General features: G+C 42.7%; 1 protein-coding gene across 5 annotated transcripts in view; it reads right to left on the reverse strand.

Moving 5' to 3' along the window:
- MYRF (myelin regulatory factor) overlaps nt 1-15,025 on the reverse strand; it is a 257,540-nt gene that overhangs the window by 86,010 nt on the left and 156,505 nt on the right. For 4 of the 5 annotated variants that reach the window (XM_068260423.1, XM_068260425.1, XM_068260424.1 and 1 more), the window contains exons 2-4: nt 14,689-14,773; nt 3,639-3,962; nt 1,477-1,538 (exon numbers count right to left, since the gene is read on the reverse strand). In XM_068260423.1, coding sequence (XP_068116524.1) covers nt 1,477-1,538; nt 3,639-3,962; nt 14,689-14,773 — 471 coding nt within the window. Of the gene's footprint in view, nt 1-1,089; nt 1,385-1,476; nt 1,539-3,638; nt 3,963-14,688; nt 14,774-15,025 lie in introns of those variants that run through there. The other variant, XM_068260427.1, reaches the window with a different exon arrangement.

The following is a 15,025-nucleotide window of genomic DNA, read 5'->3' on the forward strand; positions in this document are numbered from 1 at the left end:
ACGTGGCATGAAACTAAATTAAGATTATAATCATTTTTTTTTCTTTGAAATGTTTACAAGTTCAAAAAGTGTTTTATATTTTTTATTATTATTATTATTATTATTTACAGGTTGTGAAAGGGCAGCATACAGCCATGGTACTTTGTTTACAAAGTCTCATGGGTTGTATAACAGAAATGTCTGTGATCTCCTCTGAGGAAAGGGAGAGATGTGAATGAATCTCTCTGCTCTCTCTAATCCACTGTATTTAAAAGACAGAATTCTGTATAAACCACTCAGTCTGCATTTCCGGTAATTTGGCTTCATAACCGCCATATATCAGTATTCTTTGTTTTCAGTGTAAATTTGGAACATAGGAAATATTGATACTTATCTTCTGCTTTGAGTACTAAACAATCTGCTTTGAGTACTAAATATAATAAATATTAAAAACACGAAAGATTCCATTATTTAAACAGTAATATGCAAAATCTATTATCTACGCCTTCTGGGTAGCAAAATGCTTATACTGGTAGGAAAAACATACTGTAGTCACAAGTCCCACATAAAACCCATAAAAGAGAAAATCACAGTAGGGTAACTCTGATGCTGGGAGAACGTTCAAAGAGGGAATGTGTGTGGTGTGGGGAGACTGGTCTCTTGATATATTTAGGGAGGGCAGCTTCAGAATTCCAGGCATTTCTTTGCAGTGATAAGCAGAGATCACAGCTCTTACACACTGGACACACTCCACAGCTATATACACGCCAACCTAAACAGATTCACCTGCTGTAGTATATATATACGCCTATGCTGTGCCCTACCTGACAGACACCTATACTGAGACACTCCTACTTGTCACACCCATGGCTGGTGCCACACTGCTATAAAGAGGAGGAATGAGGAGCAGCGATGACCTTGTCTTTCTCCTCTTCTTAGCAGGACAGTCCTGTCAGAGCTCTTACCCATCCACACAACTGTCACAGCCTGGTGTCACCCTGACCAGACCTGTGTTTCTCTAATTGCCTCTCATTACTTCTTCCTTGGGTGTATACAGTCTTCTGCTCCCCAAGCCTTTCCCTCCTCCCCTCCCTTTGTCCTGGCACTCACCTCTGCTTCTCTTCAGTTACTGCTCCTGGTACTCAGTTCCTACAGCTCTGTCTTCATGCATGTTCCTTATTTCTCTGTCGTGCCTCCGCCTGTGCCTTTTTTATGTTTCATGTTCCTCTATTATTCTTCATCAGGTGTTTCTTGTCTTGTACGCCTGGAAACTTTCCTTCCATGCTCTCACTCTCTGTGCCTCTCCTCTAGCTCTCCTTGCCAGTCATGCAGTCACCGCTCCAGCCTTTTGCACGCATAACCGTGGAACTGATGTATTTACTCACTGGTTATCTCTTATGAATTTCTTACCTTCTCTATTTTCCCTGACTGATAACACCAGCTGGATTAAACCACTTTCTTTTCAAAAGCAGGGGGAGACACAGTAGAGGCACTTACCATTTAGCTGCTGGGGGGAGTACGCCTCTGATCCAGAGTCTGGGGGAGAGTCAGGTAAAGTGCTGAAGAGGAAGAAGAAGGAAAAACTGTTTCTGCTCACTGCAATCTCAAGCATTGTTCATACAGTCATTAACTGATAGCTTAGGAGAGTGTTTTACCACCAGAATACAACTAGATTTTCCAGGTTATCGTCACGGGCTGCTTATTAGACACCTGTTCGTTCAAGCGTGATTTCACTCATATAAAATCCAATTACCTACAATGTAGAACCCATTTGCTGTATATTCTTAATTGTTGTCAAATATATTCCGTAATGTATATTTTCATTTTTTCACACCTCTAGTCTTCACAACAAAATATTTTCATTCTAATTTATTAAACATATGATATGCAAAAATAACAGTAGTATTCTCTGGGTCTATCAAATTAGCATTGTATATTTGAGGGGTTTAAAGCATGGGTGTATCTTGTTATCACAGGGCCCCATAACAGGTCTCTGGTCAAAGACCAATCACGATAAACAAAACACAGATTATAGTCACCTTGTATAGCCATAAGAAAACAAAAGTTTGCAACCTTGAGGACACACCTTGCAGCCACCAATGGACAGTTGTAAAAGATCCCAGTAAAACGCTTACCAGAAAGGTACTGCAACCATTCACAGGTACCCCACCAACAGTTATCTATGTAGATCTCGCTGATTCAATTATGCTGCACTACCCAGAGCCAGCCACACAATCCCTGCTGCTATCCACAAGTTTCTTTCTAACATTCACAACCACCCCCCTCAGAGCCATTTAAACTCCCATTTATTCTGTAGCGATCGGAACCCTTATCTCTTCTGTAGCCATCCAAACTCCTTTCTCTGCTGCAGCCATTCAAACCCCCATTTATTCTGTAGCCACTCAAACCCCTATCTCTTATGTAGTCACTGTCCAAACCCTTTTCTCTTCTGTAGCCATCCAAATTCCCATCTCTTTTGTGGCCATCCAAACTCCTATCTCTTCTCAAGCTATCCAAACCCCTATCTCTTCTGTGGCCATCCAAACCCTTATCACTTCTGCAGCCATCCAAACCCCTATCTCTCCTGTAGCCATCCAAACCCTTATCCCTTCTGTAGCCATCCAAACCCCTATCCCTTCTGTAGCCATCCAAACCACTATCCCTTCTGTAGCCATCCAAACCCCTATACCTTCTGTAGCCATCCAAACCCCTATACCTTCTGTAGCCATCCAAACCCCTATCTCTTCTGTAGCCATCCAAACCCCTATCCCTTCTGTAACCATCCAAACCCCTATCCCTTCTGTAGCCATCCAAACCCATATCCCTTCTGTAGCCATCCAAACCACTATCCCTTCTGTAGCCATCCAAACCCCTATACCTTCTGTAGCCATCCAAACCCCTATACCTTCTGTAGCCATCCAAACCCCTATCTCTTCTGTAGCCATCCAAACCCCTATCTCTTCTGTAACCATCCAAACCCCTATCCCTTCTGTAACCATCCAAACCCTTCTCTTCTGCAGACATACAAACCCCTATCCCTTCTGTAGCCATCCAAACCCCTATCCCTTCTGTAACCATCCAAACCCCTATCTCTTCTGTAGCCATCCAAACCCCTATCCCTTCTGTAACCATCCAAACCCCTATCTCTTCTGTATCCATCCAAACCCCTATCTCTTCTGTATCCATCCAAACCCCTATCTCTTCTGTATCCATCCAAACCCCTATCTCTTCTGTATCCATCCAAACCCCTATCTCTTCTGCAGCCATCCAAACCCCTATCTCTTCTGTAGCCATCCAAACCCCTATCACTTCTGTGGCCATCTAAACCCCTATCTCTTCTGTGGCCATCCAAACCCTTATCTCTTCTGCAGCCATCCAAACTCTCATTTCGTCTCTTCTGTAGCCACCCAAACTCTTTTCTAGCCTGTCCAACCCCCCATTCCTGCTATAGCCATCCAGACTCCCTTTTCTACTTCCAAATGACTTCTGTAGTTGTTTTTTTACTCCCATTTGCCCTGGAATTTCATTGGCTGTAGAAAGAACAGTACCATTGTTTCATTTCAGCATTACTGTGTCATATATGTAAGTTAGTTATTGTTCTTTGTGCAGTTTTATTGTCCCCCCTCCCTCTCCTCTTGCCCATCTCAGGCCTCACTTACCCGGCTGCATAGCTGGTTTTAGGCTCCGCTTTGATGGGCAGGCCAGGTCCGCTCATGCACATGGCAGGCCCGGGGTATCCTTTAGAATTGAGCATGGCATTGTTGTTATTGCAGTTAATATGCGTAGGGAATGGTGGGCCCCCACATGTGCCACCCATACCAGGCCGTACTGGCATTTGTTGACCCATGTGGAGGATCCCACCTGAGCTGGACGTTCCTGGAGGACCAACATTAGAAACGACAGAAGGTAGGTGGACTGCAGCAGAAGTACAGGGCTGACCTGGGGTTGCATAGCTGGAGGAAGGAGGGATGTCCGGGAAACAGCTGTTGAATATAGTGAGAAAACATCTTAATTATTCCTATAAACAAACATAAAAATTAGATGTGTTATTTGTACAGATGGCTCATTCTCTAACTTCCTCTTCACTCTGCACATGTTCATTATCTCTTATATTGCACTAACAGAAAATATTATTATAATAAAAACAAGATTGTGTCAACATTTCAGGAACCTGCAGCAACCCCGTCTTCGGGTGAAATGGTTCCTTTCAGCAGAGAAAAGGTTCATGAAATCCCTTCGGTGATATGAATAAAGGTTCCCATTATCGGTATCTTCAGAACAATCGACCATACGATTGATTGGCACCATTAATGGTTCCCGATCCAATCTATCGATCATTCCATTTATCTGAATCTCAGATCAGTTCTATTAGTCTGATCGTATTGCTCACTATTCTCCTCTCCTTTGGTCGCAACAATCGGATCAGAACTGTCGATCATTTGGGAGGTTGTACTGTTAATGGACACGTTAAAAGATGACAGCTGTGCAAACACTGCAAAGAGCTCCTCTCCGCCACGTGAAGTACTACTACGCCTGCTATCACTATCAGATAATAGATTACTAGATGTGCATACCACCAACCTTTGTAATGTTATTAATCATTCATTTATATTGGACAATAAAACACAATTGAACGGGAAAACTTTGACCAAATTTCTTAAAATTTGTCTGCTGTTAGTTGGTAAGATTTTGTTGTCTTGCCTTGGTTAGGGCCGGTTCACAGCGGCTCAAAATGGATCCGGTTTTTTAAAAACGGATCCGTTTTTCACAATTTTGTGCTTTTTTAGCACGTTTCAAAAACCATATAAGGCCTTGTCAATGTACTTTTGGGAGTGCATCTTCTCTCAAACTAGCTTGCAATGGTGAAGGTCGCTGTACTGTGGATATTGTTTGTCATAGAGCTCTGGGTGCTCCAGGACAGCCAAAATCAGGTCCTCCACATTAGAAAAATTCTTGGTCGGCATGTTTGTAGCCCTGCTCCATCCCTTCTTGTAAACAGGAAGTCTGCAGAGATGGTCGGCAGGGAACACACTTGCCTTTCAGTTTTCTGCGCACGTTTTTCTGCGTACGTTTTCTGCACACCAAGTGTGTTTCTATTCAGAAAAAAACGTGCACATTTTTTCACAGCAGTTAATGTAACTGATGAAGAAATCTGACAAAATGTGCAGAATCATGATGCAGAATGTCAGTTTTTTTTCTGCGTGCGAAAAAAACATTAAGTGTGAACTAGCCCATTAATTAACATGAGTTTTCAGTTTTTCTGTGCAGAAAACACGCACGAAAACAGTCAAGTGTGTTCCCTGCCTGAGGGGGGTGGGGGGGGGGGGGGGAAATCAGGAAGCTTAGGCTATCCGATTTGTGTGTAAAGTTCTATGTTTGAACAAAAGTTCAGTTTTTCCATTGGCTTTCATTGCCTCCTTTAGATTTTAAACTCGCAAGGGCAGTGCTCTCTCCCCCTTTTGTGTCATTATAAAGTTTATTTATCATGTTATTTTTATCACTGTCATTACCAATTCTGTATTTTGTAAATTTTTTTGTATTTTGTCACTAATTATGTATCTTGTATATTGGTGTACACCATTGTCTGTATTTTATGTACCCCATGTTTGTTTCTTACTTTGTACAGTGCCACGGAATATGTTGGCGTGTTATAAATCAATAATAATAATAATTGCATCAGTGAGGATCCGAAAAAAAGTGCCAAGTTCGGACTCTCCGCTAAGTTTTTAAATAAATCCAAGGCAGCCTGGCTAGCTGAAGGTTCTCTGTGCAGGTAAGTGCAAGTGACTGCATTAGGAAAAAAACTCTCATCACTTAACCTTTCACCAAACTTCACATGATCCAGATAAGGGTTTCCAAATAACTGCAAGGAACTTACAAAATATCCATTTGGGTTTACTGGATCACATAGGTTCTCTGATAGAAGACAACACTCAACTATAACAATACCAGTGTTGACATCCAGCGAGTAAATTGGTGGGAGGGTATAACATAGCCCATGCTGGAGCCCAGGGAGTTTATCGGCAAGGGTATTAACCACTTAAGCTCTCAGTCGTTTTCACTTTATGCATCCGAGCAATGTTCACCTCTCATTCATTAGCCTATATCTTTATCACTACTTATCACAATGAACTGATCTATATCTTGTTTTTTCCGCCACCAATTAGGCTTTCTTTGGGGGGTACATTTTGCTAAGAGCTACCTTACTGTAAATGCATTTTAGCAGTAAGAATAAGAAAAAAAAATGAAAACATTCATTATTTGTCAGTTTTCGGCCATTATAGTTTTAAAATGATACATGCCTCCATAATTAAAATCCACGTATTGTAATTGCCCATTTGTCACGGTTATTTCACCTTTTAAATTATGTCCCTATCACAATGTATCGCGACAATATTTTATTTGGAAATAAAAGAGCATTTTTCAGTTTTGCATTCATCATTATTTACAAGCTTATAAAAAAAAAAAATAGAGAGAAATATTTCATCTTTACATAGATATTTAAAAAGTTTAGACCCTTAGGTAAATATTTATGTGTTGTTTTTTTATAGTAATGTTTTTTGTTTTTTTTTATTAAACATTTTATGTGGGCATTTTTGGGAGGGTGGGATATAAAAGTGTTTTATTTGGGGAAATATTTGTGTATTGTAATGTTTTTTAACTTTTACTTGTAGTTTTACTTTTTGACCACAAGATGGCAATCTCGATTTTGTTTACATGACGTCACTCTAAGCGTACAATGTACACTTAGAGGGACATAGCTTCAGAAAAAGCGAAGCTTCCGAGAGAAGCTGTCGCTTTTTCAGCGGGGGAGAGGAATCAGTGATTGGGCTCCATAGCCCGATACATTGATTCCGTGGCTACCGAATCCGCGGCCGGGAGTGCGCGTGCACGCGCGCGATCGGCCGCGGGAGCACGCCTGTCCTCCTTGATGTTTTTATACGTCAAGGAGGACAAAGTGGTTAATGGGCATCCATCAACCTGGATGCTTGAAACTGGGCAACAAAACTCAACAATAACATTGCTGGTGTAGTATACTGAAGATTGTGAACAGCATTTCCTGAACAGCAGTTGCAAAGTCTATTTAGTGACAAAATAGTGTGCAAGTGAGTAGGGAGGCTGACTTACTATTTGGGAAGTTAAACTGCTGTTCAGGAAATGCTGCTGAAAACAAAGAAAACCCTGAGAATCTCCCATGAAGGGATGGACTGTCCCAAACCTTGTCAGTTCTGTCAGATTTTAACTGCCTACTTTATTTCGCGATAGTGGTCCTTTAAGTGTAAAAGGACCTGTGGTGCTCATTTACACTATGTCAGTTACAGTGAGTTTTGACTCACTGCACATAGTGTGCATTAATCATGGAACATGAAAGTCCATAGACTTTCATGTTATAATTCACACTACAACATTGAGTTGCTGTGCAGTGCATTTCAACATGCATGGAAATACACAGCAACTCACAAAACCATTCACACCCATTCACATGTTTTTTATTCATGCATTTTAATGCATTTCAACTCACTGACTAGTGTGAATGAGCCCTTAGGGCTAGGGTAGGAGGGTTAGGGTTATGGAGTAGGGTAGGGTAGGGTAGGGGGTGGTTAAATTTAGATGTTAGCATTACAAGATTCAGACTAGGCTTCAGGAATAGAAATATGGATTAGGCATCAGGAAGGCATTAGACAGGATGTTAGATTTAGGCTTCAGGAAATACTTCACTGGTGAGGTAAAGCATCGTGAAGAAGGTTTACCAAAAAGGGGATCGGTTAGGATTAGACAATGTATGGGAAGTAGTACTACAAAGAAAAACAAAAAAAACCTTCACCAATCTCATACAACAGACTATCTGGAATGTTATTGCCTATACTCTGTGCCCACTGATACCATCAGTGCCATATTTCAATGTGCCATTTGCAATATTCTTTATTTGGATAATACTAAGATCTCTTTTGGGATAATTTTTTTTTTAAAATAAGGCCCAGGGTCTTATTGCTTCCTAAGAAAATAAAACTTGCTACTTTTATTTTGCATCTATAAGACACAACAATTTTCCACAGTTTACAGAGTACACTTGTGATCATGTCCCTCAAAAAGGCTCACAATCTTGTGTCCCTCCTATCCTATCTGAGCAGGATAAAAAAAAACAAAAATCTACTCACCTGGGCTTCCTCCAGCCCCTTGCAGCTGTTCTCTGCCCTCGCCACAGGCCTGGGGTCCCCTCTGGTGCGAGATGCCTACTGTGCCTGCGCAAGCTGCTCTCTGAGTCGTGCTGGCTTCATTCAGACTGTAGTGCGCAGGCGCAGTACATTCTGGATGACATCAGCGCAAATCCGAGAGTCGTTCACTGAGGCGCAATAGATGCCTACCTGGCAAGGTTGGCATCTGCACCGGAGGGGATCGGAACCCACCGGAACTGCAGAGAGGGCACAGGACAGCTGCTAGGGGCTGGAGGAAACCCCGGGTGAGTGGATTTTTGTTTTCTTTTTTTCCTCTGACCTTCCCTTTAAGAACAAAAAGTAGCTAGGGGGTCTTCATATATATTTTAGGAAGAAAATCGTGCATTATAATTGCAATAGTGATAAGGGAGCAATTTGGGCCGAACGTAATACTTTCAGAACTATATTCAGTGCTACTGCACAGAACACTCCCGGGCATGGGAGCACAACCACGAGTGGGGCTTGCGGAGGGGACCCCAGAAAAGTGGCTGCCTGCAAACCTGCGGTGAGGGACACAGAGGCTTCTAGGGGCTGGAGGAAGCCCCAGGGAAGTAAAGTTGCAATACATTTTTCAACTCATGTATCCTTTAACAACTCATACTCCCTATCGTTTAACATAGGGCCCCAAGCACTCTATTGATATGAAGCTCCAAATCATACCAAGGACAGCTGCAATGAGGTGTTATCTAGTAAGGAAACAGTTGGTTAAGGATTACTACTATTCAATACACAAATAGAGGTGTTTAACACCAGCATAGCACCAATGAAAAGCTAATAAACTGGATGAAGGACATCCCCTATTGCTATGTAGACGGTTCGCCTGGAGGGCATTTTGCGCGGATTTCAGTTGTCCGCGTCGGCGGTGGGTAGCGAACACATAGCACGTTCGACCCGCCCCGTATATCTCATCATTGGGCTAAACTTTGACCCTCTACATCACAGTCAGCAGACACATGGCAGCCAAACAGGCTGCACTCGCCCACGGACCTCCGCCCCCCCCCCTCCCCCCCATAAAAACACAGCAGCATTGGCCATGTTCTCAGTCTGCTGATGCTGCTGTAGTGAGCGGGAGGGAAAGATATTTGGAACTAGGGAAAGCGCTAGTTAGGCTCTTGTAAGCTTGCTCCTCGTTGAATTTAGTTGCTGAAAGCACCCCACAAAAGCTCTTTTGAGAGCTAATATTCTTCTGATGTGTTTTTTTTTGTATGTATCACAGACACTGCATAGATACAACCCTGTCTGTCGCAGCTGGGCCTAGTTTCTGTACTGTGCCAGGCCCAGCATACTGTATTACCATTGCATAGCTTTCCACTGTATTTGTAATTTAACTTACTAAAGCATAGCTGTCTTTGTGGGTGACACTGCATAGATAGAGCCCCCAGACAGTTGCCAGGACAGCTGGGATTTGTAGCCCCACCACTGGCAGCACACTGTATTATACCAGTGCATACCTTCCCGTTGTATCTGTGTGACAGCACATTTCATAATACCAGTGCATACCTTACCATTGTATTTGTGTGACAGCACACTGTATTATACCAGTGCATACCTTCCCACTGTATTAGTGCGACAGCACACTCTATTATACCAGTGCATACCTTACCATTGTATCTGTGTGACAGCACACTGTATTATACTAGTGCATACCTTACCATTGTATCTGTGTGACAGCACACTGTATTATACCAGTGCATACCTTACCATTGTATTTGTGTGACAGCACACTGTATTATACCAGTGCATACCTTCCCACTGTATTAGTGCGACAGCACACTCTATTATACCAGTGCATACCTTACCATTGTATCTGTGTGACAGCACACTGTATTATACTAGTGCATACCTTACCATTGTATCTGTGTGACAGCACACTGTATTATACCAGTGCATACCTTCCCACTGTATTAGTGTGACAGCACACTCTATTATACCAGTGCATACCTTTGAGCTGTATCTGTGATTGAACGTACTATACCATAGCTCTCTTTGTGGGTGACACTGCATACCGCCCACAGAGAGACAGGGACAGTTAGCTAGGTTGTTCTTTATTGCTGAAACCACCCCAAAACAACAGACCTTTGAGGGCTCATATTCTATTCTATAGGCTGCCTTGGATAGCTAGAGATTTGTGCTAGGCTGGCTAGGAAGCAAGGGATGGGTTCTAAGCTGGCTGAGGAGCTGGGGATGGGTACAAGGCTGGTTGAGTAGCTGGTGATGGGGGCTAGGCTGGCTGGGGAGCGTGTCTGGATAGAAATATAAACTTTGGACTCCCCATTCGGCCTAGCACCCATCCCAGGTCAGCCTAGAACCCATCAGTTGGTTAAAGGCCGCTAAAGCAATGTAAGAATAGTTACAATACGTAAAGTAATCAAACGGCGAATGGTAGTACCATTCGCCGTTTGATTACATTACGTATCGTAATTGTTCCTATATTGGTTGGCTTAGTGGCCTTTGACAAGTTTTTAAACAATAATAAGGCATACTGCATTAGAGTTGGACAAGCCCCTGAGTGTGGTGGTACAGTGTATGGCCTACATTTATAGCTCTAGGCCCTGCATATCACACTCGCCCCAGGCCTCACTTACTCTAAGGCCGCCTCTGCTGTTATTGATATGTGTGTGGGTTACACACAGCGGCCGCTACCAAACATAATAATATTTTTTCTGGTGCGTGTACATGCCTGCCTAATTTTTCTGGCTGCACTGTGGCTGCTACAACAAAACAAAAGGCATGTACGTGTCAATTCCCCTTCGTGATCGTTACCTTACCGCAGTGAAGGGGCTTGCATATCACAATGAAGCAATGACCTATATGAGTGTGTTGGGGGGCACACCCAAGATAATAAAGTCGTTGCGTCATTATGGACAGACCAAATTCGATCAGCTGGACAGTCACTGTTGTTCTGTCATTGAGCTACCTCAGCCCGACCATATGGGCTGGAAAACTGCCATTGCCTGCACTGTCGCCATCATGCGCACCAGCACGGCCATCACTACACAAACAGCTGTTTGCGGTGCATTACACAGTGAGTTTGGTCTGTCAGTGTGAAGCAGTACACTAATTACACTACCTGATCCATGTATACACACGCAAGATTCTTTCAAGCACTTTATTGCCTCCAATTTAGGAATGTAATGTGATTTCTGACCTTTAGGGATAATAACCCTGCTCTGCGTCAAATCCGTAATTTTCCCAGGGACTTTTGGCATGTATCCCACTCCGCCATGCCCCTCTCTAGGTGTTAGACCCCTTGAAACATCTTTTCCATCACTTTTGAGGCCAGAAACAGCGTTTGAGGTTTTTAAAGTTTGCCTGTCCATTGAAGTCTATTGCGGTTCGTCGAGTTCACCGGTTCGCAGAGTTTTGCGGAGGTTCGCGTCCGCGGTGCGCGAACCCAAAATCTGAGGTTAAAGCCATCTCTATTGCTGTGCCACTGCTAGCTATAAAAAATTACAACATACCCGATACTTCTAAGCTACAGTAATGAAATGTACCTTTTCACCCTCCGCTGATTACAGTAAAGTTTGCATCTTAGCAGCCTCTGTTACTTCACACTGCCTACTACCGCTTGAATTGTTTCAGTAGCTGTCCATGCCCCCTTCTTGTACCATGCATTGAGTGCACACATGCATACACACAATGATATAATCCCAAGAGGCACACTCTGAAGCTGTCAGGCACTTCCACCAAAAATCTGAGCACAAACAGGGGCTGTGGGAGTGGTATAAGGGGGCGGGCAAGAAGGAAGGCGGAGATGGACCTACAGCTCCAACGCTCTCTGAGGCATTGGTACCACAGGTAAGTATTTATTAGTATAGCATTAGGTATTAGTATAGTATTAGGTCAGTATGGGCTTTTCTCCAGGTTGTATGCATTTCACCTATCAACATCCAACTTATTTGCTAACAAGGCAAGCAAGCAAAATGATTACAGGTGTTCTTTCATTTCTAAGCTGCAAAAAGAAACCAAACGATAATCATGCACTTATGTAAGGCTGTGCATGTGTTGAACTATACTCACACAAGAACGGTGATATAAATATACCATGGGGGTTAGAGCATATTGACATACACTCTTGACATTGCCAAGTTACACCTCTGTACAGACACACAGACATACACACACATAGATATCAGCTTTACAAAGCATACCAGGCACCTAGTGCAAAGGACAGGTAAACAATTGATTTAGCGTAGGCAGAATCGAGCACACAACAATATCTGACCACTAGAGGGCACCATCTATGTGCATATCCATGGTAATGATGAAAAATGGATGCTTGCTATCAAATTTAGGCATATTCAGCATTTTCTAAAGAAATGTAAACTCAACAGAGAAGAAAACAGTAATTGAGAGCTACAAACAAATGGCAAGTTTATTCATTTAAACGTGCAAAATACTATGTTAGTTTCATTAAACAAAACGTGGTCGGAAAGATTTTTTTCACTGAGCTTATTGTAGTACCTAGCAGCAACGGTGATCAATTCATCTTAACAACAAGTTTCAGCTACAAAAAGATATTTTTTTTTAACAACTGCTTAGGTCAGGCGTGTCAAACTCAAATACAACGTGGGCCGAAATTTCACACTGGGACCTAGCCGCAGGCCAACCTCAATGTCTACTGGCCACCTCTCTCCCTTATAAAGTTCCCAGGTGTCTAATGGCCCCCTCCAACCCCTATACAGTCCCCTGGTGTCTAGTGGTCCTCCCTCCCCTAGACAGTTCCCTGTTGTCTAGAGCCCCCCACCATCTTCTATACAGTTCCTTGGTGTTCTTTGGTGTTTTAGGGTTTCACCTCCACTATAGCTTTCCTGGTGGTCTAGTGTGGGCCAAACATAATGGAAAGTGGGGAAACAACTTGAGGCCCAAGTTTAATGGCTCTGACGGCCATGGGCTGGTGTTTCACATGTATGGCTTAGGTATACAAGTTAACATTCAGTATATGCAAACAGGAGAACAAATAGTATAACTGGGAGCACACTTTTCTGTCAGTTTTCTGTGCACGTTTTTCTGCATGTTTTTTTTGCACACCATGTGTGTCCATATGTGGGAAAACGCAGGCTTTTTTTCACAGAAGATAATGAATTGATACAGAAAATGCTCGCAGTGATTTACTGCCATCAGGTTTTTGGGGGTTTTTTTGCACAGGAAAACGCATATATGTGTGCACTAACCCAATGATTAACATTGGTTCTCAGTTTTCCTGTGAGAAAACGCACACAAAAACAGATAAGTGTGTTCCCTAAAACTGACGTAGCAAACTGATAGAAAACTGATAGTCAAGTGTGTGTCAAGCCTGAAGAAGAAACTTAAAGTTTTGAAAGCTTGAAAGAAATGTACAATTTATCATGGACAGTATTAAAAGGAACCTGAAGCGAGAGGGATATACAGGCTGCGATATGTATTTTCTTTTAAGCAATACCAGTTGCTTGACTGTCCTGCTGATCATTCTAGAATCAGTAGTGTCTGACTTGAAACAAGCATGTAGCTTTTTTTTTGCCAGATTTTTGTCAGAAAGATGCTTGTTCAGGGTCTATGGCTTAAAGTATTAAAGTGTACCAGAGCTTTTCTAAATAAAACATTTTATACATACCTGGGTCTTCCTCCAGCCCCATACGCACGGATCGCTCCCACGCTGCCGCACTCAGTCTTCTCGCAACTCCAATACCAAGTCCCCGCACTTCTGTCAGTCGGAGCCAGTCTGACGTAAGTGAAGTGTGCTGTTTGCATACGTAGAGGGCACACTTCTCCTGCGTAGACTGGCCCCCGACTGGCTGAAGTGACGTGTCCCGGTATCGGAACTGCGGGAAGACTGAGGATGGTGGCGTGGGAGCGATCCGTGCGTATGGGGCTAGAGGGAGCCCCAGGTATGTATAAAATGTTTTATTTAGAACAGCTCTGGTTTCTTTTAAGGTCCATACCCACAACACAATTTTTTAGGTGACGTTTTTGCGACAAACGTTCGCTTGCACGATATCGTGCAACATCTTTTAACGAAATTCGTTTAACTCAATCCATCTGGCAGTGGGTACTTAGCTTTCCAGGCAGAGGATCAGCAGGACAGCCAGGCTATTAGTAAAATTTAAAAGTATGTTCTGATAAAGGACAACTGAAGTGAGAGGGATATGGAGGCTGCCATATTTATTTTCTTTTATACAATACCAGTTGACTGACTTTCCTGCTGAACTTCTGCCTGTTATACTTTTAGCCATAGCCCCTGAACAAGCATGCAGCAGATCTGGTGTATCTGATTTTTTTGTCAAATCTGACGAGATTAGCTGCATGCTTGTTTCTGGTGTGATTTAGATGACTGAAGCCAAATAGAACAGCAGGGTTGCCAGGCAACTGGTATTGTTTAACAGGGAATAAATATGGCAGCCTCCATATTCTTCTTGTTCTTGCTTCAGGTTCCCTTTAAATGCACATATCATTCTGTGCCTGAGCTGGATATCTTGTTTATAAATACTACAGTGTGACATGGAGAGTTACTCACATGTCAGGAGAGTCCTCTTTGCTGATGTATTCCTCTAGGATACTGGTGTCAATTGCTGTTTCCAGAGGTCCAGTAATGTCATGCCCTGTACAAAAAAAAGAGAGATGTAAAGGAGTCAGATGTGTGCATATACAAAACATATAGCTTGTGCTGACTGAATAATGCTACAGACTAAAGGTGGCCATTAACAGTACAATTTTCCCTAAAGGCATTCTGTCAATCAGATTTGCGGAGGTAATTATCGATTGTTCCCATAAACGGTTAGCTTTTACATAAGGTCTCAAAAGAACTGCGGACATCTGTGCTGGATTGTGCATGATCAAAGTACCACAAATGT

This window comes from Hyperolius riggenbachi, chromosome 11, assembly GCF_040937935.1.
Source record: "Hyperolius riggenbachi isolate aHypRig1 chromosome 11, aHypRig1.pri, whole genome shotgun sequence".
NCBI classification, from domain to species: Eukaryota; Metazoa; Chordata; class Amphibia; order Anura; family Hyperoliidae; genus Hyperolius; species Hyperolius riggenbachi.